This window comes from Halichoerus grypus, chromosome 5, assembly GCF_964656455.1.
Source record: "Halichoerus grypus chromosome 5, mHalGry1.hap1.1, whole genome shotgun sequence".
In the NCBI taxonomy this organism is placed as follows: domain Eukaryota; kingdom Metazoa; phylum Chordata; class Mammalia; order Carnivora; family Phocidae; genus Halichoerus; species Halichoerus grypus.
This window is the reverse complement of record NC_135716.1, coordinates 97384457-97411116: the sequence shown is the minus strand read 5'-3', so window position 1 is coordinate 97411116 and position 26660 is coordinate 97384457. Positions and strand designations below refer to the sequence as shown.

The window sequence follows — 26660 nt, the reverse complement described above, 5'->3', positions numbered from 1 at the left end:
ACTCCAGCCCTCTACCCTGCTTCAGGGCACCGTGGGTTTCCCACAGAAGAGACACAACACGAGAGCCGAGGACCCTCCCCCACTCCAACCCTTGTGTCCTTCAGCACATCCTACAGACTCCCTCCCCTTGTCCTTCGGATTCACAGCGCCCACCTCCCTGCACCTACCCTATTCGATCTACAGGGGAGCGAAGTCGCTTCCTGACCGCCAGCCCGGGAAGGGGCGCCAGCCAGCTGGCGAAGGCACGGCTTAGAGGGGCGTCTTGGGCAGAGAGAGGCTTGGGGCTGGGGTGTGTATGCAGTGATCTTGGGAGAGCGTGCTGGTAGCACAAAGAATGTGTGCACAGGGGTTAGGAGAGGAGGTCCTGGGGCTTTGGTCTCTTTGCCCTCCGCAATCGTGCATTTTGGAGGGGCTCTTGCTGCAAGCTCCGTAGGCACCGGCAAGTCCCTCCAAGACTACACTTCCCAGAAGGCTATGTGAGAGGGAGAGTGAGGGGCAGACAACCTGTGCTGCGCTTGCGCAAAGAGTGAGCTGGAAAGGTGGGAGGGAGAGGGGAGGCGTGCCCGCGGCGGGGCTAAGGGGAGGGGGCCGCGCGGCGGTGGCGCCGGGGCGGGCGCGCGTCCGCGGCGGTGATGGCGGTGCGTGAACGCGCGGCGGCAGCAATGGCCGCTCTGGAGCGGCGGGTGCCGAGTCTCGATGACTTCGCGGGACAGAGCTGGAGCTCGTGGGTGGAACGGGCCGACCTGCCCGCGGCCGACGGTGAGTGAAGCTCCCCTAGAGTCCGGGGACCCCATCACTGTCTCCCCTCCCCCTCTCCGGGCCCCCGCCAGCAGAGGGGAGCCGCCGACGGGAGCCGCCGTCCGGCTCCCCGGCCCCCCAAACAAAGGACCCGCCGGGTCCTAGTGCCCGCCTGCTCCGTCACCTTCGCGCCTCCGGGTCCTAGCGCCGGCCCACCGCCCGTAGCCCACCCTGCCCACCTCTGCCTCTGCCGGTGCCCAGTACCTGCCCCAACATCTGCTTGCTTTTACCTTTCTCTTCGCCTGCTGTCCTCTAGCTTCCGCCCCTCCTGCACCTGCCTAGGGCTTTCCCCGTCCGCAACAGTCCTCTCCACGTGTTTCCCACGCACCCCACTTCTGTGCCCCCCTCCCAACCCCCCTTGTTCCTTCGCCTTCTGCCCCACACCTCCTGCTCCTTTTCGGCGTTTGCCTGCGGGTTGCAGTGCCACTGGACCCCCGCCCCCTCCGCATTAGTTCGTCGGTCCATCCATCTATCCATCCTCCCTTCCTTCCTCCTTTCGTCCATCCATCCCTCTGTGCCTCCAACCCTCAGTCCTTTCCTGGGCCTCTTGCCCTGCCTCTTGGCTCTCTCCCCTGACCCCCACCTTCTCTAGGCCCCTGAGTGCCTTTGGTAAGCGGGCTGACAGCCCCTTCTGCTGATCTTTGTCTCCTGGGCCCCAGGGGGCACCTGGCCTCGTGGCCTTTGGGGTGACAGCAGGCATCACAGCCCTGAAGAAGTTTGCAAGTGAAGAGGTGGAGGAGGAGACCGCATGGAGCGGTCTCTGATGACACTTGTTCTCCTCAGACATCCCACTCCCAGCTCAGTTCTGCCCATCAGTGCATTTTAACGGACTTAAGAGTGGGAGCTGCCCCTTGTCTCTTGCATGCCTAACCCACTACCCCTCATATCTAGAGATTATGTAAGACTGTCAGCGATCTTCTCATCCTAGAGAGGGGCAAATCTGTTAGTAGGTGTTAGAAGCACATCTGAGTGGAAGCCCAGGCCACCCCAGGACTGCCCCATGCTGGGTGGGCAAGGATGGGGCCATTGTCAGGGTCTGGGTGCTTTGAGAACCGGAAATGGAATCAGACGGGTTTGGTGACTCAGAATTGATTTTTTTTCCAAGGGACAGGGAGGGGGCATAGAGGAGGGAGGGGAGAGGAGTAAGGTAGGGGGATGGGGGAAAGAGCTGCTTTGCACAGCTAAGATGTTTTTGTCATCAACCCAGAAACTGAGGTATAAGGGCAACCCTTGCCCAAAGCCCTCCTAAAGAGGGGAGGCGTTTGCATAGCTGACCAAAGGGACTTTGAAGATGCCAAAGGACCCCCGAGACAGCAGTTTCTCTGCTCTGTGACCATCCTGTCAATGCAGGACCTGAGAAGCTGGGTGTAACTTTGTCAGTACCACGGTAACCCAGGTGGAAGAAAATCGCATTCATGGGGATGGGGACCTGGGAGATATCTGTTTGGTGTGGCACAGAGTAGCAGGAAGGACCCGTCTGAGAAATCTCAAGAAGGGACTTGGAGATTTATAGTAAAACATGTTAAGGATTGTTTCCCATTTAAATGGGGAAGCGGGCCCAGAAAAGAGATCATATTTATTCACAATCACCCAGCTACTCAGCAGTGGAACCCTGAATTGTGCTTTGGAGTGGAGGGTCCCTAAGAAAGGTGGCAGGATCCTTCCTAAGGGGGTCAGCTGATTCCAGAGGTAGCAGCTGAAGGAAGAATGGGCACTTGAGAATGACCCACTGAAAGGCTCTCCAAGGGGTCCTGAGCATCGGGAGCTTGTTAGAGAGTGCAGGCTTCCTACTCCTCGGCTGCCAGCACTGGTTGGGTGGGAGACGGGGTTCCTGGGGTGGGGGTGGTCCTTCTAAGCTGTGTTTCTCCTCCAGGGGCTGAGGTGGAGGAGAGTAACAAAAACACGAAGAAGTTGGATGCCATGACCCTCATTAAAGAAGGTGGGAGTTGACATGCGTTAGGGCTGGGGCCTAGGGCAGACAGGACCACCTTCCTCTCTTTCAACATATCCCAGGAGGTGGCTGCTTGAAGCAGCAGGTCTGGGGATCCTTGCTTTGCTAGGTCTGAGTCAGCCCATTCCCCTGCCTCCTGTGACCCGTTGTGGGAGATCCTAATCGTAGGTGATTGGGCTCACTCACCTGACAGCCCACGTTCTTAGGTTGAGCTCTAGAAGCTGAGAGCAGGCAGCATAAAGCCTGTCATGTCAGCTGGGGAGGGGGGGGCGGGCGGGGTGCTGCCTGATCTTACAGGGAAGCCCTGGGATCCCCAGCCCCAGTGATAAGGGCTTCTGTCATTGCAGACATGTCCATCTTCGGGCACTGCCCTGCCCATGACGACTTCTATTTGGTTGTGTGTAACCACTGCAGCCAAGTGGTGAAGCCTCAAGCTTTCCAGAAGCACTGCGGTGAGGGGAGCCCTAGGGAGGAGATAGAGGGGACAGGGGAAGGTGGAACGTGGAACTCTGAGGACAGGGTCAGTTGGGAGGTCATGTGGGTCCTGGGGGGGAGGGCTTGGGGATCAGAAGGTCCTGGGGGTGGCTTCAGAGGACTGTGGCGGGTCAGAATGATTGTTTGAGCAAAATTCTAGCATCTAGTGAAATTAGGGGAAGAGCAAAGAGGTTCAGGAAGCCGAGTCCTAATTTTGAGTCTGGAAGGCTCAGATTCAAGTGGGAAAATGGCAAATTTAGAATCTCAGGCTTGGGAAATTGCAGATTTTGGTATCATGAGTTTGTGAGCAGGGTCAGGAGATGGGGGAAGGAGGCAGTTGATACCACTCACCTCGATTACTCTCTCCACCTCCTGGTGACAGAAAGAAGACATGGGCCCCTCAGCAAGCTTTACGCCCGGGCCCCACCCCCACCTCCAGCCCCTGCCAGCTCTCAGAAATGCCATGTAGTGAATGGGCAGGGCCCAGCTTGCAGGGCCCCAGGTTCCACCAAAACCTCCTCCAGGGAGAAGGGCCAGGGGTCCCGGAGCCGTGGCCACCCGCCTCCTGAGAAGACACAGAAGGACAACCTCTGGTAAGGAGAGGCTGGAGACTCCCTGAGACCAGCCTTGACCCTGACCCTAGCCCGGGGAGGCATTAACACAAATGGAGACAGCTGTGGGGCAGTGGGCCCTGCTCACAGCAGGAGGCAGCCACTCTCTCTCCCTGCAGCTCCCTTCCGTGTGATCCAGGGAATATGGGGTGCCCTTTCGCCACGTCCTGCACCCCTGGTGGAGCCCACCCAAGTTCCAGGGCTGGGGAGGAGGTGGCTCTGGGCTAGAGTCCAGGGCCCAGGCCTAGCCCCCCACCCCCCAGCCCACACCCTCTCTCCATGTGTAGCCTTTTCGTACCTGTGGTGAATTTGGAGAAGATGTCCAGTCTCCCGAAGCCCGACGGACATGGAATCAGGCTGGCCCCGCCCTCTGCTCTCCTCAGCCAGCCTGCTGGCCTCACCAAGGACTCCCCGGGAAAAAACCCCACGGCACCCCCTTCTAAAGAACCTCCAGGGAGAGAGAACATCGAGATGACCCCCAGTGAGGGCCCCAGTCACCGGGCTGAAGGCAGTCCCCCTGAAAAGGAGCCTGGTGGGGCCAGGCTGCCCCCCAAAACCCACCGGAAGATGGCCCGTGAGTAGTCATGTGGTCTTGGGGGTCAGGAAGGTAGAGTGGGGGACCCCTTTGGACAGCTTGGTCCTTGGGCCCAAAGGAGAGGGGTCAGGAAGGAGTGGGCCTGGCCATCCCTGGTTGCCAGGATACTGGGGCCCCTGGTCACTGCTTGACGTGGACATACACTTGAACTCCTTGCTTTCTAGGAAGCTTCTCTCCAGCCCAGGTTTCCTGGTCAAGGCTAAGGGAGCTTATGCCCAAGCAGGGGAAGGTATTCTTCCTCACCCCGGCTGTTGACCTTTATCTCTCCTCTCATCTAGATCCAGGGCACCAGACCCCCCACTGCTGGTTTCCCTGGCATCCCAGCCTGTGGCTAGCTTTGTGCCGTGATCTGTGTTGCCCTATTTTAGACTTGGAATCGCCAAAAGGAGTGCCTGGGCTGGGAATGGGGGCGGGGATGGTTCTTGTGCCTCTGCAGCAGAGAGTTTCTCTCTGATGCCCAGAGGAGTTTCTCTGGAAGGCTGCAGCCCCGGACTTGAAGGCCAGAGGTTCTTCTGCCGTAGGCCCAGCTCTTCCCAGGCCTTCCCTTGGGCCTCCTGGAAATGGCCTTGGGGTTCACTCGATCGGTTTTCCCCACAGGGAAGGAGTGCGACCTCAACAGGCAGTGTGGGGTAATAAACCCAGAGACCAAAAAGATCTGCACTCGCCTGCTGACCTGCAAGGTAATCTCAGTCCCACGCACAGTGAGGGAGGACAGCACAGACACGGGGCCTGGGCGAGGAGAGAAACTGCAGTGTTATCCAAGATTCAGCTTGGGGTGGGGTGAAGCCCAGGTGAGGCAAGAGGAGAGGAGGCTGCCCACAGGGGGCCCAGGCTGGGAGCAGCAGGCGGACTGCCCCACTCCAAAGGAAGGTTCTGAGCCTGTGGGGGGAGTGGAACAAAGACAAATACACGTACAAACACACTCATGCCCCCCTCTCTGCTTGCCCAGGCTAGCGCACACCGCTGCCCCTCACTCCTGCTCAGCTCACCGCCCCCTCCACCCCTCACCCTGCTCTCTTCTAGATCCACTCGGTGCACCAGCGCCGGGAGGTCCAGGGCCGAGCCAAGGACTTTGACGTGCTAGTGGCAGAGCTGAAGGCCAATTCCCGCAAAGGGGAGTCTCCCAAAGAGAAGAGCCCAGGGCGCAGGGAGCCCACCCTTGAGCGCCCCTCCCAGGAGCCCCCCTCCTCAGTCCAGGTTGTGGCAGCGGCCGCCCCCAGCAGCACCTTCTCTGCTCGCACCAAGCAGACCTACCCGTACTGTGCACTGCCCAGGTACGTCCGGGGTCCAGTCCCCGACCTGGGGACACTTGGTCCCGAGCCATCAGGGACCCCGGGAGACAGGCCCAGGGAGTCTCAATCCTCCCCGAGTTGGGGGGATAGCTGGGGCCCCTGGCAGTGGTGCGGAGTAGGTGACTCCCTGCTCCTTCCCCGGCACAACACCGCTGAACCTCAGCCTCTCGGTAGGGTGCCGCTTCCACGGCCGGGATAAAAACCTCCGCCCGGCTGCTTCCCACGGGCCAAAACTTGTACCTGGGGAACCACAAGGGTCAGGGTCCTGGGTGAAGCCGTCCTACTGTGTACTCACTCACTGGCCCCTTCGTGTGCAGAGGCCGCGCTGGAGCCCGGGGAGAGCCCACCTTGCCGAAGGAGACGCACTCGCATCTCTGCCCGTAACACAAGGGCAGACCCGAAACAGGCTCAGCTCACAGACAGGCTCACAGGAATATGTGATGCAAGAAGGGGGTTGAGAGAATTGACTGGGCTGACCAGAGCTGGGTGCAGTTAAACTCAGAAGATTTTCTGGAGGAGGCGAATCTGGAGCAGATTTCCCCCCGAGGAGGCAGGGTCTGGGAAGTGAAGGGGCTGGGGAGAGGATCCCTTGGGAGCTGTGGCCCCTGACCTTTCTGGCTCTTACTCTGTGAGCTCTGTTGTTCCTCCCGTGCTGTCCTCCTTCCTCTTTGTCTCCTTGCCCAGCAGGGGGTCTGCCCTGGCTTTCTGGAGCTTGGCGGGTTCAGGGACACCCCCACCCTGACCCACTCCGGTCTCCTTGCCCTCACATCCCCTTTGGCCCTTCCAGGTCCCGGGCCTCCTCTGAGAGTGAGTTGGATGATGAAGGCCCCTGTGGTGGTGATGGGGACCCAGGCCTGTTCCCCTTTCCCCTGCCCCGGGGTGGGGCCCAGGCCTCCAGCGAGGAGAGTGAGGAGGAGGGGACATCTGAGGACTTCCACCTCCCCCCTGACTGCCATTATGCAACCCGGCCCCCGCGGCCACAGGCGGTAAGGACCTGGGGCAGGGACCTGGGGTGGGGGGTGGCCCAGCCCTCCCGGCCCACAGATCCTTTGCGCAGGAGCCCTCCCTGCGTCCCAGGCCCCACTAACCGTGGCCCTTCCTTCTGCCTCTAGTTCTGCACCTTTGGGAGCCGGCTGGTGAGTCCGGGATGCTACGTGTTTAGCCGCCGGCTGGACCGGTTCTGCTCAGCACTGAGCTCCATGCTGGAACGGCACCTCAGCTCCCACATGTGGAAGTGAGTCTTTTGGACCCGGAACTGCCCTCTCTAGACCCCGGGCCCTAGACATCCGTGGGCTTCAGAAGCTCTCATTCTTCTCACCTACCCATAGATGCCGTTCAGCTGTTTGGCAAGACCCCAGATAGAATGAAGAGGACGTGGGGGAACTTGACAGCCTGAGGCTGGGCTGAGGCAGGGCAAGAGTGGGTGGTGTGGGAGTGAAGCCCGGCTCTTATCCGTCACTTCCAGTACCTTTTGGGTAACTAGGGATAGGAGATGCCGAAACTGAAATTTGAAATGAGGTTCTGAATGGGTCTAGATACTCGTTCATTCCTGCCTACCCGTGTGCTCTCTTCCTAAGCGTCAGTTCCAGTGTCTCCCAGCAGATGGCAGCAAGGCCGGGGCTCTGTGGGCCATTTCTAGGTGGGGCAGAGAGCCGGGTGGAGGTTGGTGGGGAGGTCCTCCTGTTTGCCTGGCGTCACAGCGGAGCTCTCTTTTTACTGCAGGAAGATCCCACCGGCGGCTGAGCCTCCATCCCACCTTGTCAGCTCCCCGCTCTCTGCTCCCCTGAGCCCATCCTCTATGGGCAGCTGCCCCCGCCTTCCAGGCCCACCCCCCCGACCCGCCTGCCCAGCCTCCACGCCCCCCGCCAAGGACAGCCTTGTCCCCAGCTACCCTGCAGGTTCCCCCAGCGTGGCAGCGGCCTGCAGCCAGGCGGAGTGCATGGGCGGGAGCCAGGCCATCACCTCACCCCTGCCTGCCAACACGCCATCCCCATCCTTCAGCCGACTCCCGCCTTCGAAGGCCAGCAAGTCGTCCAAAGGCAAGGACGGGGTCGAGGTGGAGGCCCCTTCTCGAAAGCGAAAGTTATCCCCGGGCCCCACCACTTTCAAACGGACCTGCATCCTGGAGCCCTCTGGAAAAGGCAAACCCTCTGGCTGCCGGGGCCTCTCGGCCAAGACTAAAACAGCCCTGGGCCTCGGGCTTAATGGGACGGTGGGGCCAAGAGTGAAGCGGGCAGGGCCTCTGGACTGTCGGGGCTCCCCTCATCAGCCCCCCACAGCCGTCAAGGCTTCTCAGCTGGACAACCGGGGAGCGGCTGGACACCCAGCCAAGGCCCTGTCCACCAACTGCCTCTCTGAGGAGGAGGTAGCCAAGAAGCGGAAAAACCTGGCTACTTACTGCCGGCCGGTGAAGGCCAAGCACTGCCAGGCCGGTGGCCCTGCCGATGCGGCCTGCTCCGTGCGCCGCAAGAAGCCGGGGCCTGTCATGGCCTTTGAGGAGAAGTGTTCTACACTGAAGGTACCAGCCCAGCTCCCTGAAGAGCACGGGCAGGGAGAGATCAGGATGGACGAGGGTAGAACGCACAGTGGGCACCTGGCACGGAGAAGGTGCTAAGTAAACGTTTGTGCAGGGAAGGGATTCTGAAGGGGGAAGTTGAGAGAGTTCTTGGGCTGTCTTTTCTAGGGAGAGGTGGGTCAGCTCTTTGAAAGGTGACCCAGCTTTTGCTTGATGGGCCTTCCGCTAGCTCTCCCTTGAGCTGAGGAGATGCTACCTCTCCCCTGCCCCCGCATCTGCTTCTGTTTCAATGAAAGGGCCACTTTCTGACCCCCCACACCAGGAACTGGAGCTACCTCTGTCCCCTGAAGGAAAGGAAGTTGGACTTCATGAACTCTGATGGGGAAAGGTTTGGGCAGCGGGGTTGAGTTTGGGTCCCTGAGCCGTGGCCTGATATGCCGGGCGGCGGGGTGCGTGGGCTGGTCTTGTTCGTGGGTTCTGCCTCTGGGCATCAGGACCTGGAAGGGCAGGGACACCATGTGAGGTCCATGTATGCATAGGTGGCCACTTCCAGGATTTCAGGTGCCAGGCAAGTCCTCCAGGGTTTCTGGGAAAGCCAGCAGCCAGGTTTCTGTGCCTCTTCTGACGGGAGTAGCACACTCTGGGCTGTCCAGAGGATCTCGGCCAGGAGGGACTTACCGGGGGTGAGAAGGGGGCTGCTTGTCCACTGTAGGCACGGGCCAGATGCATACCCACTCCTCTGGCACCCGTACGAGAGTAGTGAGTCGGACAGTGCCCTCATGTGTGTATGCGTGTGCGCACGGACGTTCTCAGGCTGTCCCGCTCGGCTGGCATTCATCTTTCCCTGCGTCCAGCGTTTGTCACCAGCCCGGCCAGGAGGAAAACAAGCGTTAGCTCTAATGGTGCACACAGTTCACTGGGTAGGAGGACTGGTAGGCCCCTAGCCTGACCGTGTCTCTTGCCTCTTGTCTTCCTGCAGTCTAAAGCCCATTAACAAGAAAGTGCCTGCCCACTGCGACGGAGCCGTCAGCACCTCCTCCCCTCCAGATCCGGGCCCCAGGCTGCGGCCGCTTTTTATAACTTTATATTATTTTTTTTAAGAAAAAAAACTCTTTAAAATACCTCAAGACTGTCTCCCTGTTCTGTTGCTGCTAAGAAAATGTAAAAACAGAAACATAGAATAGGAAGGAAAAAGATGTAATAAAATGAATGTCCTTGCTGTCCCCATCCGCACCCCAGGAGGCAGAGATGATAGGCAGCCAGACTCCAGCTCCCAGCCCTTGCTCATGTATTTTTGTCCTTTTAAATGGTGTGGGAATGGCTGGGGTTTGTGTCATGGGGGAGTCTTCTCTCCAGAGAGGATGATGAGGCATACGGCTCTGAGTGAGCAAGGCTCACCAGAATCTTTATCCCAGAGATGACTCCGGTCCCATTGGGAAGGGAAACTTGACAGGGGCAAGGGAGCCACTCCTCTGGCTCTCCTCTCAGGTCTTTGCCCCGAGGGTCTGTGGGAGTTCGCTGTTGGCCCTTTTCCAGTCTTCCAGCAGCGCTGGGCCTCCATCCTGTCTCTGAACTCAGTCTCTTCAGCTGTTCCTGCCCTTGCTGCCTTGCCCTAGCAGCCTTATTTTCTCAACCACAGGGGGAGCTCGATAGGAGTTGGTAACTGCTCTCAGGATGTCCGTGATTTCTGTGGGACAGACTGTTTTGGTCCCTGTCCCTGGCCTGTGGGTTTGCTCCAGGTAGGCCTCCTTAAGCTGAACCACACCTTTTTGGAGGCAGGAAGGGGAAAGGTAGGATCACTTACAAAACTGGTGTGGGACGCAGCAGGAATGTGGGAGGTCCTGGTCCCTCAGGGTCACCTGGCTCCCCAGGGCCGAGCAGATGGTGTGAAGGTGGGAAGGGCTGGCAGTGCCCTGGTTCTTCCATTTATCCCACTGGAGGCTAGTGTGCCAATAGGGGTGACATTTGCCTCTCCCTCCTTGGGTCCTCAAACCTGAACTCACCAGGCACAGGCACTAGTTTTTGGCCTGGTCCTTACCTTCCAGTGTCCTTGCTTTTAGGCAGGGAGGACTCTGAACTCCCTTAACAAGACGGAAGAAGGGATGGCAGGAGGGTGTGGGGCAGGCCGAGAAATCCAGTGTTTCTGGAAGGCGGTTCCAAGCGCTGGTTTCACACTCTTGGTTCAGTGCACGGAGTTTGTGATTGGGGTTTGGGGGGAATCCGTTGCCATAAGTGTAATTTCCACAGGCTACTTGAGACGTGAGCCCTTGTGGCCAGAAAGATTACAAATGAGTTTGACCGAAGAAACCAGGCTGGCCGGCCGGCTGTCTGGTCCCCTTCTGCCCCCGGGGCTGTCCAGGGCCGGCGCGCTTTCCCCCCAGCCCCCAGAGGGCGCTGTGGGCGAGGCCGCCGTATTGCCGGCGGCGGCCGGGGGAGGGGCCTCTCCCGCCGTTGCGGCCGCCTCCGCGATCGCAAACCCGGAAGGCGCGCTCCAGCTGCTGGGAGTGTTCGCTGGCCCGGCCCGGCCATGCAGCCCTTGGCGGTAGGTCCGGTTCCCGCTCCGGCGAGGGAGCCGAGACTGACCCTCTGGCTGCGGACAGGCAGTGGGGTCTTGGCGCACCTGGTGGCTTTAGGCTTCACCATCTTTATGGCTGTGTTGTCCCGGCCAGGAACCAGTGAGTGTGCAAGGCGGGGCGGGGCCAGGGAAGGGGGCGGAGCCGGGATGCTGGAGGAGCGTCGCTGGGAGCGCTCCGAGACCTGGAGTAGGGACGACCCCCCCCCCCGCCCCGTAGTGGAGGGGCGAGCTGTGGAGGGGTAGTAACGGCGTCGTGGGGCGGGCCCCGGGAGGTGGGTCCTGGAAGGGTGGGGCTTTGGGCGCGGGGGTGGGAAGGCAGACACTCAGTTGAACTCACCAGTTCCTCAGAAGCGGAGCCCCTCGTGGAGGATACAAGTAAAGGAGGCCAAGGTCCGTTCTAGGACTGGGCTGACAGCTGCGAGCTGCCGGATGGGGAACCCAGGCCAGACGGGTTTGCCCCCTTGGTTGCTCACCTTAAGCCCCATTGGCTGCTCCACTTTGCACGGAGTTCCTGACTCGGGCTGGGAATGGTACACTGACCTGTCCCCTGTAGCCGGATTCTTTGGGCTCCAGCCAGCCACAGGGGCAGAAACATGGTACCCAGCCGTCAGTCTGTTCTCTTTGATTCTTAGGTCTTTTCTCCTGGCACCCTGTATTCATGGCCTTGGCGGTGAGTTTGGGCTGCTTTTCTGCAGCTGATTTGTTTGGAAATGCCCCCTAGGGAAGCATCCAGCCTTCGAAGGCTCAGCCCTTCTAAGGCTCAGAGAGGTGGGGGAAAGAGCAAGGGCCCCATCTTCCCCTGCAACCTAATTGGGAGACATGGAAAGCTGGGCTGTAGTTAGTGTCAGGTGGTTGAGGGGGGTTGGGAGGGTATGGAAGACGTGTCTTTCTCCCCTAGGGTCTGAAAGGAGGAAGTAGAAGTGGTGTTGTCCAGTCACCCGCCCCGCCCCAACTCCCTTACCCCCGCAAAGTTCAGGAGGCAGTTTAACATTTGCTAAAGATTTGCTTAACATTGGGCAAGAAATGGGGAGTCATCATTGCCTGTGGAGGAGGTAGGCATGGAGGTCAGCCTGAATGATAAGACTTCCACTCAAGTCTTGATTCCCACTTGTGCCCAGAAATGCCGACTTGTGAGGCAGGAGGTCCTGGTGGGAGATCTTTAGCCTCCACCCTTTGTCGTCCCTGTTTGGATGTGTGAGAGCACCTCCTTTTTCTTAGGCCTCCCCGCTGGGCCTGAGGCTCACTGGCCCTCTCCTGTGTTCACAGTTCTGCTTCTGCATGGCTGAGGCCATCCTGCTCTTCTCGCCTGAACACTCCCTGTTCTTCTTCTGCTCCCGAAAGGCCCGGCTCCGACTGCACTGGGCAGGGCAGACGCTAGCCGTCCTCTGTGCAGCCCTGGGCCTGGGCTTCATCATCTTCAGCAGGACCCGCAGCGAGCTGCCCCACCTGGTGTCCTGGCACAGCTGGGTCGGGGCTCTGACCCTGCTCGCTACTGGGGGTCAGGCACTGTGTGGGTTCTGTCTCCTGTGTCCTCGGGCAGCAAGGGTCTCAAGGGTGGCTCGCCTCAAGCTCTACCATCTGACTTGTGGACTGGTGGTCTACCTGATGGCTACAGGAACGGTGCTCCTGGGCATGTACTCGGTGTGGTTCCAGGCCCAGATCAAAGGCACAGCCTGGTACCTGTGCCTGGCACTGCCCCTCTATCCGGCCCTGGTGATCATGCACCAGATCTCCAGCTCCTACTTGCCAAAGAAGAAAATGGAAATGTGAGTTCCTGCGAACTCTGAATGTAGGTGGGACACTTGCCTCGGACTCAAATGTTCCCTTTGGTGACCTTCAGGGGATCCATTTCAGAAGTAGTAGGGTTTTTGTACTTCTTAGCTGGGCCAGGGGCTGCAGAAACCCAAACTGCTATTTCTGATGACTACTCAGTGGGCAGAAATGGGGAAGTATACTGGGTGCATTGGAAGGTGATGGGGGCGGGGGGCTTGATCCTGAAGCCTCCACTCGATGGGAGACGGAAGTGTTGGGTGGTGGTGGTGATGGTGTTCGCAGTCATTTCTTGCCTGTGTACCCGATGGAGAATTGGGTTCTGGTAACTTACGAATGACAGCAGTGGTTTTTGGGGTCTTCAGGAAAGCAGTGTGGAGAGAGACCCTGGGTTATGGTTCCTGTAGGATCTATTGGGCAACCTTAGGCAAGTCACGTGTCTCGGGACCAGTTTCCGCATCCGTGTCGTGGATGTGTTTCTAAACAATCTCCAACATTCAGTGTCCATGAGGTTGATGCCACAGAACACACTCCCCGCTCTGGACCACGGGCTGGACCACTAAGCTGACTCAGGACGTCATTCCCTCTGCAGGGACAGGTCTGCCCTCGTGGCCTTCCAGGAATCTGCTGATTGGGCTCCTGGACTAGGGCACAGGGGGTCAGGCACTGTGGAGAGAAGAGTCCCAGATGAGGCTCTCTTGAACTCCAAGACAATTAAAAGCACTAAAGTCACTTTAAAGCTTTTGTAGGAACAGAAGGGCATTGGCTTCAGCAAGCCTCTGGCTCCTGGCTGGGCTTCTTAGCTCAGTGCAGAACGTCCTTCAGCCCACCTCAGAATCTGGGCTTGAGGGCTGCAGGACAGGAGCGAGCGCCTTTCCCTCCAGGCGTTCTGAGCGCTACAGCAGTCCTGAGCACCTCCGAGCCCTTCCTAGGGCTCAGGTACTTGCCCTAGCACATAGCTTTGTGGAGGTATTCCAAAGCTTTCAGAACAAAATAAGAGCTAGGAAGTGGGGTAGGGCTTTTCTGATCTAGGAAAAACAAAGTCTCCCTGGTTCCCCTTCTCAGCTAAGCTCTTCTCAGTTGCCGTCTCTTGCCAGCTCTTCGGCCCAGGAGGGGGCTGAGTGTGGCGCCAGCTGGCAAAAAAGGGCTGGGCCCTCTTTCCTGCAGAAACCCCCTCCTTGTTCCAAACTGAAGGTAGTTCCCCAGACTGCCCTTAGTGGTGAGCTGGGTGCCAGACTGGTTAACAGTGGTCTGGCTGGGTCAGGGTGGGGGGAGTGGGGTGGGGGGGGGCGGGGATGGGACCTCCATAGATCATGGCAAGGACTGAAGACAGCCACGCCAGGAAAGCTGGTGTTGAGGTGGGTAGACAGCTCAGTGGAAGCTCTGGGAGGCCTGGGTGTAGGGGCTGGAGCCCCAGGTCCCGGGAGCAGGGCAGGTTCCTAGAATGCAGTAATTTAGATGCCCCAGGTCTTCCTAAGATTTAAGACCTCCCTCTCTGAGTGGTTCAGAAGCAAGGAGATTGGTATGGTTTAATAATCCAGGAATGGGGACTGCAAGGGCAGAAGTGTCCTCTGAGTGGATCTCGCTGGGTCAGATGGCGTCTCCCGGCAGCTCTCCAGACCCGGAGCATCTAAAGGCGGGGGTCTCTGCTCTTCAGAGGGTGATTATTCCTGTCTCCTTGCCTTCTCTCCCCTCTCAGACTACCCAGTGTAGTCTGAACTCGGAAGAGATGGTTCCCGGCGCTGCATGAAGGACATTCTTATCTAGGGTCACTTTGCTCGGGGACTCCATCTCCTCTTCCCCCGTCATAGCCAGTGCTGGGAGTCTCACTGTCTCCAGCAGGGTGACAGGGTGGGGTGAGGTTCACCAGCTGCCGCGAGCCAAGCAGCCAGGGCCCCAAAGCCTGAGCCTGCCTGAGGTGTTGCCTGCTCCCAGGTGGTGCGGGGGCTGCCGGGCGGGCTGACAGCCGGCATTCTGCGGGGGCTGTGCCAGCTGATGTCTATTCCCAGCCCTCGGAGGAAGGGGGAAGTCATTTATATTCCGCAGGAGGAAGGGGCCCCAGCTGGCACCTCTCTGACCAGGAGGCCTGGAGGGCAGGGGCACAGCGCCAAGAGGAGGGCACAGGTGGTCTTCTGCGGAGCCTGCTGACTGCAGTATGGGGAGTAGGTCACCAGGAGGAGCCCTTCTTCCCAGGCGGCCAGATTGTTGGGGGGGACTTCCCGCCCCCCTCCTCTGCGTCTCTCCTTGCATCGCCACCTGCCCTCACATCCTGGGGCAGCAGCTGGACAACCATTAGACCTCAGTGCCAGGGCACTCTTCCTCCCGCTGGGAGCTGGGTGGCTGCCTGCTGCGTGCGCCTCCTGCTCGCGTGCGTGTCCTCCCCCCACCTGTCTGTATCTCCCCATCTGGGATGTTAGCTGGGCACCTCGGCAGTGAGGCAGAGGCCTTGGGGGCAGGAAGCAAATGGCTGCCCTTTTGCCCTTGTTCCCTGGCTGGGGAAAGACGCTAGTAGTCAGCCTGTTTTGCCTTTAAAAAAAAAAAAAAAAAAGCGGGGTGCTCAAATAAAAAAAAAAAAATGCATGTCGTTTGCACAAATTTGCATATCAGGCTCACTAAGACTTGATTCCAAATATGATTATATTTCAGACTCAACCTTGAGGACATTAGAAATGTAGATGTTTTTTGTAACCAAATCCAAATGGTAACAGGATTACTGTTCTGGGTTCAGACCCCCACTCCCCCCAATCTTTCCCAGTAACCACCTCTTCCCTGGAGCCCCACCCGGGCTGGGGTTGGTGTTGAATGGCAGGAGCTGTGTGTCTGGGGAAGCCTTCCAGCCTCACCTTGGCTGTTGAGCTGCGTCGAAGGTAAGCTGCTGTCCCTTGCCAGCCTGTTACTCCTCTCCCTACCGGCCCCCAGGACAGACTGCCCGTCCCAGTCCCTGACACCCCACCCTTCCACCCCCGTGCGTGGCTGCTCTGGGTCTTGTTTTTCAAACCTCACTGTGGGAGATCCAGGCATCCTCCCTGAGCCAGCTGGCTGCAGTGCCAAGGCCTGCTCAGAGTTAATAATAATCATTAGCTTCACCGCGCTGGGGCCTTTCAGCTCCAGAGCTCTAGGCACTTGCAGGCTGAGTCAGCCAGCCCTCACCTTCCCCCTCCTCCTGGGCTGCTGGAGTGTAATGGAATGGGGAGAGGAGGGGGTCAGAGGCTCACTTCCCAGCTGAGGCTTGAGGCTTCTTTCCTCTGGGAGTGGGCCCTGAGCACCCTCTGAGTACGTTGCTAAGGCCTTTTCACCTGACAAAGATCAAGAAGTGGGGATCACAGTGTAGGCTCCTCTAGGTATGCTGCCCTTCCCTCTGTTACCTGTCTTGACTTCCAGAGGACACCCCTGGCCCTGATGCCCCAATCTCAGCATTTCTGGGGGCCCTCTGCAGGCTTAGGGAGCAGGGAGGCTTCTGGGTTAGTGCTCTGTTGCCCCTGTGTCTGGTTGACGTAAGAGCCCGTGTCTCAGGCAGCAAAAAGCGCACTGACCCGGGAGCCAGGAAAGCTGCAGTCTGGGTTTGGTCGGCTCCTAACAACGGTGTGGCCAGAGGCAAACGGCTCACTGCTCCACCTGCCTCACAGGGATGTTGGGAGGGTCAGAGCAGAGAATTTATGTTAACAGGCATTGGAAAGTCCAAAGCATTAAACAAATGGAAACAGGTGTGTTTACAAGTATGTTCTTGTCCTTGACTCTCTTAATCGGCCTGGCTCTGGGTTTGATGCTGCTTTTAGGGAGGCGATCAACGGTTATGGATAATGATGCCTAGGGGACCCAAGTCTCAGAGAGGTCGTCTTGTTGGCCATGGTAAGGGAACACACATACACACATTTCCTCCTTCTAGATGCAAGGTCAGCTGTCGTGCACTCCGGTCAGGAATGCCACCAAGGTTATGAGCCTAGCGAAGCCAGCCCTAAGTGCTGCCTGCCTGGTGGTTTCAGGGCATGGGGCTGATTGTAAATCTGGAAATCAGTGCACTTGTCCCCTCGTCCAGCCTGAAGTTCCTGGAGCAGGTCACAAGTCTGTCTACATCTCTCCTACCTAATTCTGTGCTTCTGAAGGAAAAGTGCAGCAGACAAGCCAGGAAGGCAGGCGCAACAGTAATGAACATGCCACTGCCCCCCCACGCTGGTTTCCCCTGTAGCCCCAGGCTGAGCAAGGCCTGCCTCCGGCCCTCATAACAGGCGCTGGCGATGCAGATCTGTGACACGTGTAGCTTGGTCACGGGCTCCTGGAGGAGGGTCACAGTCCCCTCCTCCTTACAGGGTTTTATAGGAATTAAAACACACATACACGTGCGCGCGCGCACACACACACACACACACACACACACACACACACACACACACACACACACACACACACACACACCAAGGAAAGCAGTTCTAGTTCCATGTTAAATTAGGGGAAGGATAGTTTCTGTTCCATTTGTCTGAGGACTGCCAGCAGTTGGCCTGGGGTGCACACAGAGAGGCAGGAACCACAGCAGTGCAGAGGCTGGGTATTGTGTATTCAGGTTTTTATCTTGTTTTTTCCCAACCTGGGACCCAGCAGTGAGACACTGGTCAGGTGTTGTGGGCATGGCCCTGACATGTCTCACCAGCACAGGCACGGAGAAGACAGGTGACAATGCAGGAAGACAGGGCCCCAGACTTGAGGGTGGTTTGAAGGAGACAGTTCTTAGCATGGGGCTAAGCTTAAAGCAGACCCAAAATACCTCCAGTAAGACAACCTTCCCTCACCCATCCGCCCAGAAGGCTTGGCTAGTCCCCAATGTACAGGGAATAAGAGCCCCAGTTTTTAATCTACCCGTTATTGTCAGAATTTCCCAGATGATTTTTTTAACCTCTGCTAAAAGCAGATTAAATAGCTACTTCAGGCCATTCTGTGGTACCAGAGGATTCAACTCTTTGTCTTATTGAGTGTGCATGAGGGGCCCCCAGCACCCCTCTCTTTAAAGCAGATTGTGAGTTATCTCGCTGTGCTTTCTAAGCCCAGGACTGAGCTGGGCCTTTCTGGCTAGACCCCATCAAAAGAAAAGTATGGCCAAGCAAGGGAGCAGTGGGAGGTGAGGGGAAAGCAGCACCAAGTTATGTCCAGCTACAGTGCTGCTTCACCCTGTGTGCAGGCGCATACACACACCCCTAACTTTGGGGCCAATGACTCTCACCTTATGTATGCCAGTGCCATAGGGTGCCTGGAAGTCTCCCTGCCGGGCTCCGTGTCCTGGCTCACAGAAGGATGGGTCTCTCAGGCCACAGTTCCACACCCTCCGTTTCTGGGACAGTAACCACGCTGACGTAGACTGGAAGGCCTCAGGGCAGGTCTGTGTATTTTTACCACTTGGGATCTCCTACCCAATAGCATATAAGCCTGATGAAGAGGCTTGATGTGGCAGCTACTTTAGCTTTCCTCTCTCAAGCCCCATGAGAGGAAGGAAAGGCTCACTGCAGCCAGACCAGAAAAGCCAACCTTCCTACTGCACAGGTCTGAGCCTTTTCTACAGTGTGGATGGGGAAAGAAGCTTCACAGTGGTTTCCTGGGAGCCAAGGTAAGCGGTACAAGAACTACAGCTGCAGAAGGGAAGGGAGTGAGAGGTCAAGAGGAAGGGAGACGAGGCTGGCCAGTGCAACTGAACTCTCAACTTCTGTTCTACAAGGCACCTGTCCTATTAGCCTCCCCCACTCCCCCGAAATGCCACCTAAGAGGAGCTAAGGAGAGTGCCGCAAGACATGGCAGACAAAATTGCATGTCTTGACCAGAACTTAGGGAGTTTCTTGTGGCTTGGGGGTGGGGGGCCTGAGATGCAGCCATGGACTTCTTTGGCATGATGGGGGAAAGGAGCACCAAAACTTTTCAGGCTCAGAGTCAGGGCTTGGCACAGGCCATGATGCGAGAACACCTAGCAGTCTTCCCAGACCCATTCTCTTTACCAGCGTCCTCTTCTTGGCCAACATCAGCCGCAGCAAAAACTGCTTTGAAAAGATGAAAAAGTGCCATGTAAATGTAGACTATGGGAGCACTCCGGCATCATCTGCCATTTCACTTGCCTGCCAAGGTTGATTTGTCTTATGTGGCTGGTGAGGCGTCTCCTTCGGTGGTTCCTCATGAAGAGAACAAGACAACTCTCCAGACAGAGGAGGGCTGCCTTTGGTCAAGATTTTATCAATGTAGGAAATTAGGTAATGATTTAAATTCTGGTTTTTAATTTGTTTTCCTTATACCATTTCCTCTCCCCTCTTGGGACTCTACCATGACGATCTCCTTCCAGAAGTACCAAGAGAGTAGCCAAAGAAGTTGCATGCTCAGAGTTTAGCAGAGCCGGGTCCAATTTCTGGTAGGCTGTGTCCGTACCAAGAACGTGAGGGTTGCATTTCTCTGTCTATGCAATGCCTGGGACACATTAAACTGTCAGTGAGTATTAACCTGCCCATTCAATGAATATGCTTTGAGCCAAACTAAGATAGTTACCATTTACAGTATGAAAAAAATACAGGCAATAACCAAAATACTGAAACTGAGCTGCTTTCCACCAATTCTTTTAATCCAGTGCAAGCGTTTTTCCATAGCACAGTTAGTAGGCTTCATCCAGACTTTTAAGAGAACTCTGTGGGGAGGCGGCCCTCCTTCCCAGGCATCCAGGAAGACTTCATTATCCACAGGCTGTAGCCCCAAGTTAAAGAATTTCTAAACTCTCCTGCTATAGCATCAGTGACGTTTCTTTTGAGAATCTATCAGGTCGGGAAACTATGGTCAGCTGGCCCAAACCAGCCCCACTGCTGGGTTTTATATGGTCTGTGAGCTAATAAGAGTTTTTATATTTTTAAATGGTTGAAAAAACTCAAAAGCCGCATGAAAATGATACGAAATTCAGATTTCAATGTCTGTAAATGAAGTTGTACTGGAACCACACTCTGCAGTTTATGTACTGTCTGTGGTGACCGTCCTGCTACCGTGGCCCGACTAAGTCGCTGTAACAGAGAGCGCCCGGCCTGCAAAGCCTAACGTATTTACTGTCTGGCTCTTCACAGAAAAAAGTTCCCTGACCCTGGTCTATTTTCATGCCTGGATGTGGCCTCTGCCCTTGCCTTTATAACGGCATTTAAATATCCTCTCCTTAGGCCACACGCTTCTGAGGCACAGTGAGCCCTACCCACAGGCTGAAAAGATAAATAAACCAGTCACAGATTGCCAGAACAGAGACTCAAGCCAGGTTTAATGATCATAGTCTAGTTTTCAGAGCTCAGAGGCTCCAAGGTTTGCCAGCCTGGATGTACATAAGTGGGAGGGATGGGGTCCTGGACACAGGGAGGCCTGCTTGCTTCGCCAGCAGGGAGACAAGAAGTACAGAGGTAAGGACACACAGAAAATGGGAATCAGTCAGCTTTACTGTCCCCAGCTGGGCTGTCCCCTCTCGTGGCCCCTTCCTAGGAGCCCCATAAATACAGGCAAAGAAAAAAAGATCACAAATAATCACATAGACAGATTGTAGAGCCCTGTCATATTCTGTCTCCAGGGACACCTGCTTCCTGGGAGATATGTCTGGTTTATGGGTTCAGGATGGGGGGAAGGGAGGGAGGGATTTCTCAGCTTTTTATTATCAGACCTGGCAGTTTCCAACACAAGGTTCTAGTGAGCTTATATATGCTGAGTACCTAATCGCCCAAGTAGAAAGCTACCTTTGGGTTCTATCAACTGAAATGACGGGAAGAGGCTAATCAGTTCACTCTCCTGGTGGGGCAGCCAGACACATCTACCAGTCTTTCAAACGAGGGGCCTACCTAGTGGATATAGTAGGGAGACATAGGGCCTCAGGGTCTTTTCTTATTCCTTAAACTGGGTAGGACTTCTGAAGAAAATGGCCCTCCTAGTCCTCAGGAGCTCAGAATGCTCCAGAAGGCCAACTTCATTTGACATTTATCCTAAAGATTTTCAGAGCCCTAGGTGGTGCCCAGTGGGAAACTGCAGCGTGGAGATGAGATTTCCCCCGGTTCCTTAATAAGTCTGAGGAGGGTGGCCTGGTCACTATGGCTCCAGTAACAAAATCCTCAGACGTCTCTGGAATATAAAAGACAACTTTTCCTTCATACCCCTGTCTTTCCAGGACAGTTAACACAAGAAGAACAACTTATTGCTGCTTGTTCCCCTGCCTGTTTCCTTCTGGGTCCATCACTGACCTAGTTCTACATTTATTTCTCATATATATTGTCTTTAATCCAAGAAGGTTTCTGAGGGGTCTGAAGAACCAGCCAGCTCCTCATCATCCCTTCTCCCCAGGTCGCCAACCTGCGGTTCTCCTAACTCTAGTCTTTGCAGAGAAGTTACTCAGTGCCACGGAGATGCGGGAAAAGCTTCAGGGAGTTCAGAAATGAAAAGTACAAGTGTTTGTATCTGGGGAGCCTGGCGTGGTCACTGTCTCTCCCATGGGGCAAGGTAGCTGTGTGCATGAAGTTGGGCACATAGGTGGAACCCACTGTGAACCAGGGACATTAGTGGGGACTACAGAATCACTGTCCCGAGGGAAGTCAAGGCGCTAGTGTGCATGCACACTTGGAAGCATGCATACCTAGGAGCATGCAAGTACTTGAGGGAAACGCTGCACCTCTCTCGACAAACTAGGTTACTAAGAAAGGATGGACAGCAGTCTTGACATCCCAGGAACAGACAAGGGAAGATGTTGAGTTCCAGTCCCCTTTCCCAATCTTAACAGGCAGCGGGAGTCAGGCCCTCCTAGCAAGCAGCCCTCACCCGCAGGTAGAGGACATACCTCTTGGAACCTAAAGAGCAGGTCAGAAAACTAGAAGATCTGGAGAACGTCCAATGGACAGGGAGCTTGGTTGGGAGAAGGGGAGACACTGAAAAAGACCAACGTCAGAGAACATTTTCACCTTTGCCCTGCTCATCCCCTTGCCAAAGCTCGGAGCACTCATCTCCCAGGGCCTGCAGGATAGTCAAAGGGTGCAGTCATTTCCATACCCAAAATATTCTGCATCCCTGGATGGAATGGAATGTTGGGCCCGCTCTTAAGTTCCTCTGGTCTGACCGTCACAACTGCACCGACCTCTGGCTGAGAGGGATGGCGGCGGCAGAACTTTCCTTCTGAAAGTTTACTGCCAGCGTCTCTGTTAACAGGACTGCCTGGAACCTTGTGGAGAGGGGCAGGGCTCTAAGCCGCACTCCAACTTGCCATTCTGGGGCAGAGACCACCCAGTTCCAACCCCTTGGATGATGAAATCCCATGCGTTGGCTTCGCAGCAGGGTGTCAACATAGAGAAGACACATAACCGGTCCCCTCCATCCCCAAGCCCCGTGTAACGCAGCTGGGGCCAGACTCTCCAGGATTCCTCCATTTGCAGAGCAGCATATTAGGGAAAACTCAATCCCACCCGAGCTTGCTAAGAAGCCTGAGGGAAGAGATGGCATCAGGCAATCAGGTAGGTCCGGCTGGATGCTACATTACAGAGGCTGATTTACCCTCCTCTTCCTCCTCCTCCTCCTCCTCCTCGTGTTGAAGCGGCCCCCCATCCCAGGTTGTGGCAGGCATGCATTAAAGCTCTGCTTTCAGCAGCCCCCACCCTGGTCTGACACACAGGTACTGGGAACCAAGTGCTACCCAAGGGTTTCACCAACCAGACAATCAGCGCATCTGGAGTTTATCCGCCATCTACGAGTTCTGTGCCGGCACCCGTCCCGTGACACAGACCCCCTCAGTTCATGCTGTATCCCTCTGTGCCACTGATTCCAGGGCCTGGCACAGGTACCACATCTCTCATTGTCGCTATATCTGACAGGCGGCAGGCCAGACTCCTGCAAAGATCTGTCCACCCAGGACTCATCGGCAAAGAGACGCATTTAGTGGGAAATCACAACAGCTTTAGGGAGCGTTATCGAGGTCTCAGCCTTTTCCTGACTCCTTTTTCCCAAGGTTTCCAATTTCCTCAGCTGTGAAGTGTGACTTCCTGGCCAAATAAGATGCTACAGCTCTTCCCCAGTGTGGCTCCTGTGGAAGATCCGCCCCCCAACACACACAACATCACAGGTGTGGGTGGGCAGAGATAGAAAAAAAAAAAAAAATTTTTTTTTCCCCCCGAATGATTTTCTCTTAAGGAGCTAAGGATGACCTCGAAAAAGTTTAGGGAATCTGCTCTTCCCCCCACCCCTTCCTCATTCCCACCCAATTCAGACATGCTCCTTTTCCTCTACCACATGGAGAATTCCCAGGGCTTTGGGTAGGGGTGTAGCACTTGCCTGAGGATTAATATATCCCTATTTGAAAGTCGTGGCAGCCACACCCTGGTTGAGGTCGAGCCAGCTACTGTACCCGTGACCAATTCCCTTGAGGTCAGGGGGAACCCACTCCCTTGGGCAGCCAGCCCGCTCTTCCATGCCCTCATATCCTTCAGGGGTGCATTACCTCTCCTGGGGCAGAATCTCCCCACCAACCCATCCTGCTCACACCACAATGGGTGTATCAGAGAAGACCGAGCTGACCGATTCCGGATCCGACATCCTCCGCTGGCCCTTGCCGGTTGCCTCGGGCACTGGCAGGGTGTTGCCTGGCTTGAGCTTGCCGTTTTGACCCTGCCCAGGACCAGCAGGTTCCAGGAAGGCCACCCGCCGGTCAAAACCATCGTCCTTGTCCCCACCAGCCATAGGATCGTGGTTGGGGGTGGTGCTAAGCATGGAAGAGCTGAGGCTGTCTCCTTGATGGCTGGACGGTTTCTCGACACCCCGGCACCAGCATCGGCAAGGGGTAAGGTACAGGTATATGAGGACGAGGACCACGCTGAGGATGCAGCCCACTAGGGTGGTGTAGGCCGTGTTGAGGGTGTCATGGTGGCCGTGCAGGGTGAAATTATACACTTTCAACTCCACAGACAGCGTCTCGTTGAAAGCGTCCCCCGTGGCGTGGCAGGTATACACGCCCCCGTCCTCAACCCGCACCTGCCGGAAATGAAGACTGCCGTCCTTGGACACCGTCACCGTGCCGTTGGCCAGCTCATCTAGCACCCGCTCATTGCTTGGCGTCACCCACACCTTGGTCATCCCCTGCTGCTTGGTGTCACACTTGATGGTCAAGGTGTCCCCCAGGTGGGCTTCCCAGGCACGCTCCTTGTACTCGCTGCAGTTGAGGAAGCTCAGGTTGAAGACGTTGAGCAGCTTCTTGGAGCTCACGCAGTACAGGTCCTCCTGGAAGTCCGTCACAGAGCTCAGCTGCCGGTGCTGCCAGTGCGAGAAGAGCTGGTAGAGCTCACAGTCGCAGTGCAGGGGGTTGTTATGGAGGTACAGCCCGTTCTTGATCCACGCGGGCAGCTTCTGCAGGTCGGGCAGCGGTAAGTTCTTGAGCTTGTTGGACGAGAGATCCAGGAGGGTGAGTTTGGGGAGCTTGGCTCCTTCCTTGACCAGTTCCAGAGGGAAGCGGGAAATCTGGTTCTGGCTCAGGTAGAGTTTCTGCAGCTGGGCCATGTCGTCGAAGGCGCAGCGGTCCACTGCCACGATGTGGTTGTTGTAGAGCAGTAGGACTTCCAGGGCCTGCAGCTCACTGAACAGGAACTCGTCCAGTGTGCGCAGCTGGTTGGAGGAAAGGTCCAGGTAGCGCAGGTTGGGTACGGGGGAAAAGGCCTCGGAGGAGATGAAGTTCAGGTGGTTGTGGCTCAGCAGCAGGGACTGCAGGTGGACCAGGCGCGTGGGGGTCCACTCGGCCCGCAGGCGGCTCAGGTTGTTGTGGCTGAGGTCGAGCAGCGCCGTGTAGCTGGGCAAGGAGTGCGGCACGTTGGGCAGCTGCTGCTTGGAGCAGCTGAGGATGTTGCTGGCGCACAGGCAGGCAGCAGGACAGCTAACCACAGGCCGGCCGGCCCTGGCCGCCTCCAAGAGGAGCAGGCTCAAGGACAGCAGCAGGAGCCCGAGGCCTCCCGGGTCGCGCTGGGGTTGCATAGTGTCACTGGGAAGGGCGAGGAAGGCCACCAGGAAGATCGGGGAGAGAGTCACCCGGGCATGTTCTGGTGGGATAAGGAAGGGTCACTTTCACCCCAGGCTTAAGAGAGAGAGGAGGGGATTGGGGTCACCAGGGCCTCTGCAGGGAAGGACTGACCCTTCCTCCTCCCTGTCACACTCCACCCCCCACCCCTCCTCCACCCCTATGTTGGGCTACAAGAGAAACGAGGAGATGCTGGGTAGTTCCCAAGCGCTGTGCCGGCAGTGGGCTCAAAACACTGGGCAGAGGAGGTGAGCACAGGGGCCTGCCGGGCTCGGGTCACGGAGGGTAGGATGGGGCTATGCCCCGGATGTTAGTTAGGGGCTGCGCGCGCCGGGTTTGACAGTGGGGTCAGCAGGGCCTCTGGGGAAGAGCCGAGGGAAGGTCAACAGGGCACACCTGCTGGGTAGGGCGCCTACTGCCGGGGTTGAGGGTTCCCGGGGGCCTGTCGGGGCGGGCACCCCCGGGACCGCTGGTCACTGCACCTGCTCGGCAAGGACGCGTCTCAGCCCATGGCGGGTCCGGGAGCTCCGTCGCGGCCTCCCCCAAGCGGCGCCTCACCGGCCGGCCTGTCGCGGCGCTCGCCTCACGCAGGGGCCCGCGCCCGGCCACATCGCCTCCCGGGGACTTGCCGGGTTCCGCTCCGCTCCCCCGCGCCGCCGCCTCGACCGCTGCACCCGCAGGAGCCCACCGACCACGGCCGCCGCCTCCGGTTCCGCGGGTCCGGCGAGGAGCGGTGCAGGGAGCGGGAGGCGCCGCGATCCGAGCGGAGGGAGCGGCGTGGGGGCAGCGAGCACCGCGCGCGCGCCCGTCGCCGCCGCCGGAGCCTCGGGGCGCGTGCGCGCGGCGGGGGCGGGGCGCACGTGCGTGTGTTTGTGTCGGAGCAGGACGGGCGGCCGCGCGCCAGGTCGTCTTCCCTCCGAGGGAGTCGGGGCCGGGGCCTGGGGACCGAAACCGTCACCAGGGGATTCTGGCCCCTAGCTCCCCTATTGCTTCCTCCACCTTCTGGAATTCTTGTCACTGTCCGCCACCCTTCCACCTACCGAAACCGCTCCCGGGGAAACTAGGTCTAGCTGGAATGAATGCGAGGCAACTGACTCCGGGACAAGAAGCGTCACATGTCTTCTCATCCTACAAATTAAAGCCACCTGGCTCGGCTCCCGCCTGTCAGTATTGGCGGGAAATTCATTAGTCACGTTCTGAGGTTCCCCCACTTCTCTCTCTAGGACTGTGAAGTCTCAAAAATGTGGGAAAGATTTGGGGAAGAGCCTTGTTGTGTTTCAGTCTTGTTATTCCACCATCGTTGGGGTACCACCGAAGGGTACATTTCCGCAGCCTGCAAGCCAGGTGGGCAGAGTGCAGGTAACGGGGAGCGGTCTGTGGTGCATGGCCAGGCCCCAGGATCCAACCTGCCCAGACTACACACACACACACACACACACACTCTTACTCCAGGCCCCAGGATCCCACCTGCCCAGACTACACACACACACGCACACACACACATACATACACACACGGCCCCAGGATCCCACCTGCCCAGACCACAACCCCCCCCCCCCCACACACACACACACTCTCTCTCTCTCTCTCACTTCGTATAAGACAGGGACGGGCTTCCACTTCTGGAAACTCCAAAACCTTTCCCATATGGAGCAATTCCAACATATTTTCTCTATTACCTAATCCTCAAGATAAAGCTGGGATGGCGGGGTGGTCTTCTTTAAGAAGCTGGGGCAACATACTTTCTCTATTACCTAATCCTCAAGGTAAAGCTGGGATGGCGGGGTGGTCTTCTTTAAGAAGCTGGGGTTTTGGTTTGTTTTTTTTTTTAGATTTTTTTATTTATTTGAGAGAGGAGAGGGGAGAGCACATGAGTGGGGAGGAGGGTCAGGGGGAGAGGAAGAAGCAGAGGCTCCACTGAGCCCGGAGCCCAAGGTTGATCCTAGGACCCTAAGATCATGACCCCAGTTGAAGGCAGAGGCTTAACCGGCTGAGCCACCCAGGTGCCCCTTAACACCAAGAAGCTGTTAACCAGTGTGTGGTGGGGGGGGGGGGGTTGG

At 57.2% G+C, this 26660-nt stretch overlaps 3 protein-coding genes across 9 annotated transcripts; 2 read left to right on the top strand and 1 right to left on the bottom strand.

Annotated features, from left to right (window-relative positions):
- Nucleotides 1-612: 612 nt before the first annotated feature.
- On the top strand, nucleotides 613-9363 carry ATXN7L2 (ataxin 7 like 2). Of its 3 annotated transcripts, XM_036109843.2 has the most exons (11): nucleotides 613-759; nucleotides 2672-2737; nucleotides 3097-3201; nucleotides 3606-3816; nucleotides 4122-4408; nucleotides 5027-5109; nucleotides 5453-5703; nucleotides 6509-6707; nucleotides 6834-6955; nucleotides 7444-8239; nucleotides 9216-9363. In XM_036109843.2, the coding sequence occupies exons 1-11, from the start codon at nucleotides 633-635 to the stop codon at nucleotides 9228-9230; spliced, it is 2262 nt and encodes a 753-aa protein (XP_035965736.1). In that variant the 5' UTR covers nucleotides 613-632; the 3' UTR covers nucleotides 9231-9363. The 3 variants fall into 3 exon arrangements, with proteins under 3 accessions (XP_035965736.1, XP_035965735.1, XP_035965738.1); XM_036109842.2 differs by having other exon boundaries at nucleotides 7444-9363; XM_036109845.2 differs by lacking the exon at nucleotides 3097-3201 and having other exon boundaries at nucleotides 7444-9363.
- Nucleotides 9364-10683: 1320 nt separating this feature from the next.
- CYB561D1 (cytochrome b561 family member D1) lies at nucleotides 10684-16300 on the top strand. 4 transcript variants are annotated; one of them, XM_078072636.1, is made up of 4 exons: nucleotides 10684-10911; nucleotides 11444-11481; nucleotides 12078-12577; nucleotides 15337-16300. In XM_078072636.1, the coding sequence occupies exons 1-4, from the start codon at nucleotides 10764-10766 to the stop codon at nucleotides 15434-15436; spliced, it is 786 nt and encodes a 261-aa protein (XP_077928762.1). In that variant the 5' UTR covers nucleotides 10684-10763; the 3' UTR covers nucleotides 15437-16300. The 4 variants fall into 4 exon arrangements, with proteins under 4 accessions (XP_077928762.1, XP_077928761.1, XP_035965748.1 ...); XM_078072635.1 differs by having other exon boundaries at nucleotides 12030-12577; XM_036109855.2 differs by lacking the exon at nucleotides 15337-16300 and having other exon boundaries at nucleotides 12078-13846.
- Nucleotides 16301-19811: 3511 nt separating this feature from the next.
- On the bottom strand, nucleotides 19812-25651 carry AMIGO1 (adhesion molecule with Ig like domain 1). Of its 2 annotated transcripts, none has more exons than XM_036109852.2 (2): nucleotides 24997-25651; nucleotides 19812-24622 (listed from the first exon to the last, which is right to left on the bottom strand). In XM_036109852.2, the coding sequence occupies exon 2, from the start codon at nucleotides 24555-24557 to the stop codon at nucleotides 23076-23078; it is 1482 nt and encodes a 493-aa protein (XP_035965745.1). In that variant the 5' UTR covers nucleotides 24558-24622; nucleotides 24997-25651; the 3' UTR covers nucleotides 19812-23075. The 2 variants fall into 2 exon arrangements, with proteins under 2 accessions (XP_035965745.1, XP_035965743.1); XM_036109850.2 differs by having other exon boundaries at nucleotides 25083-25651.
- Nucleotides 25652-26660: the final 1009 nt, after the last annotated feature.

Excerpts from the sequence above, each read along its gene's own strand:
- ATXN7L2 (XM_036109842.2), top strand. The coding sequence starts at position 633 with ATGGCGGTGCGTGAACGCGCGGCGGCAGCAATGGCCGCTCTGGAGCGG. Across the intron at positions 3,202-3,605 it reads AGCTTTCCAGAAGCACTGCG|AAAGAAGACATGGGCCCCTC; the intron begins GTGAGGGGAGCC and ends TCCTGGTGACAG. Across the intron at positions 5,110-5,452 it reads CTCGCCTGCTGACCTGCAAG|ATCCACTCGGTGCACCAGCG; the intron begins GTAATCTCAGTC and ends GCTCTCTTCTAG.
- AMIGO1 (XM_036109852.2), bottom strand. The coding sequence starts at position 24,557 with ATGCAACCCCAGCGCGACCCGGGAGGCCTCGGGCTCCTGCTGCTGTCC.
- CYB561D1 (XM_078072635.1), top strand. The coding sequence starts at position 10,764 with ATGCAGCCCTTGGCGGTAGGTCCGGTTCCCGCTCCGGCGAGGGAGCCG. Across the intron at positions 11,482-12,029 it reads CTGTATTCATGGCCTTGGCG|GCCTCCCCGCTGGGCCTGAG; the intron begins GTGAGTTTGGGC and ends CCTTTTTCTTAG. Across the intron at positions 12,578-15,336 it reads CCAAAGAAGAAAATGGAAAT|TAACCACCTCTTCCCTGGAG; the intron begins GTGAGTTCCTGC and ends AATCTTTCCCAG.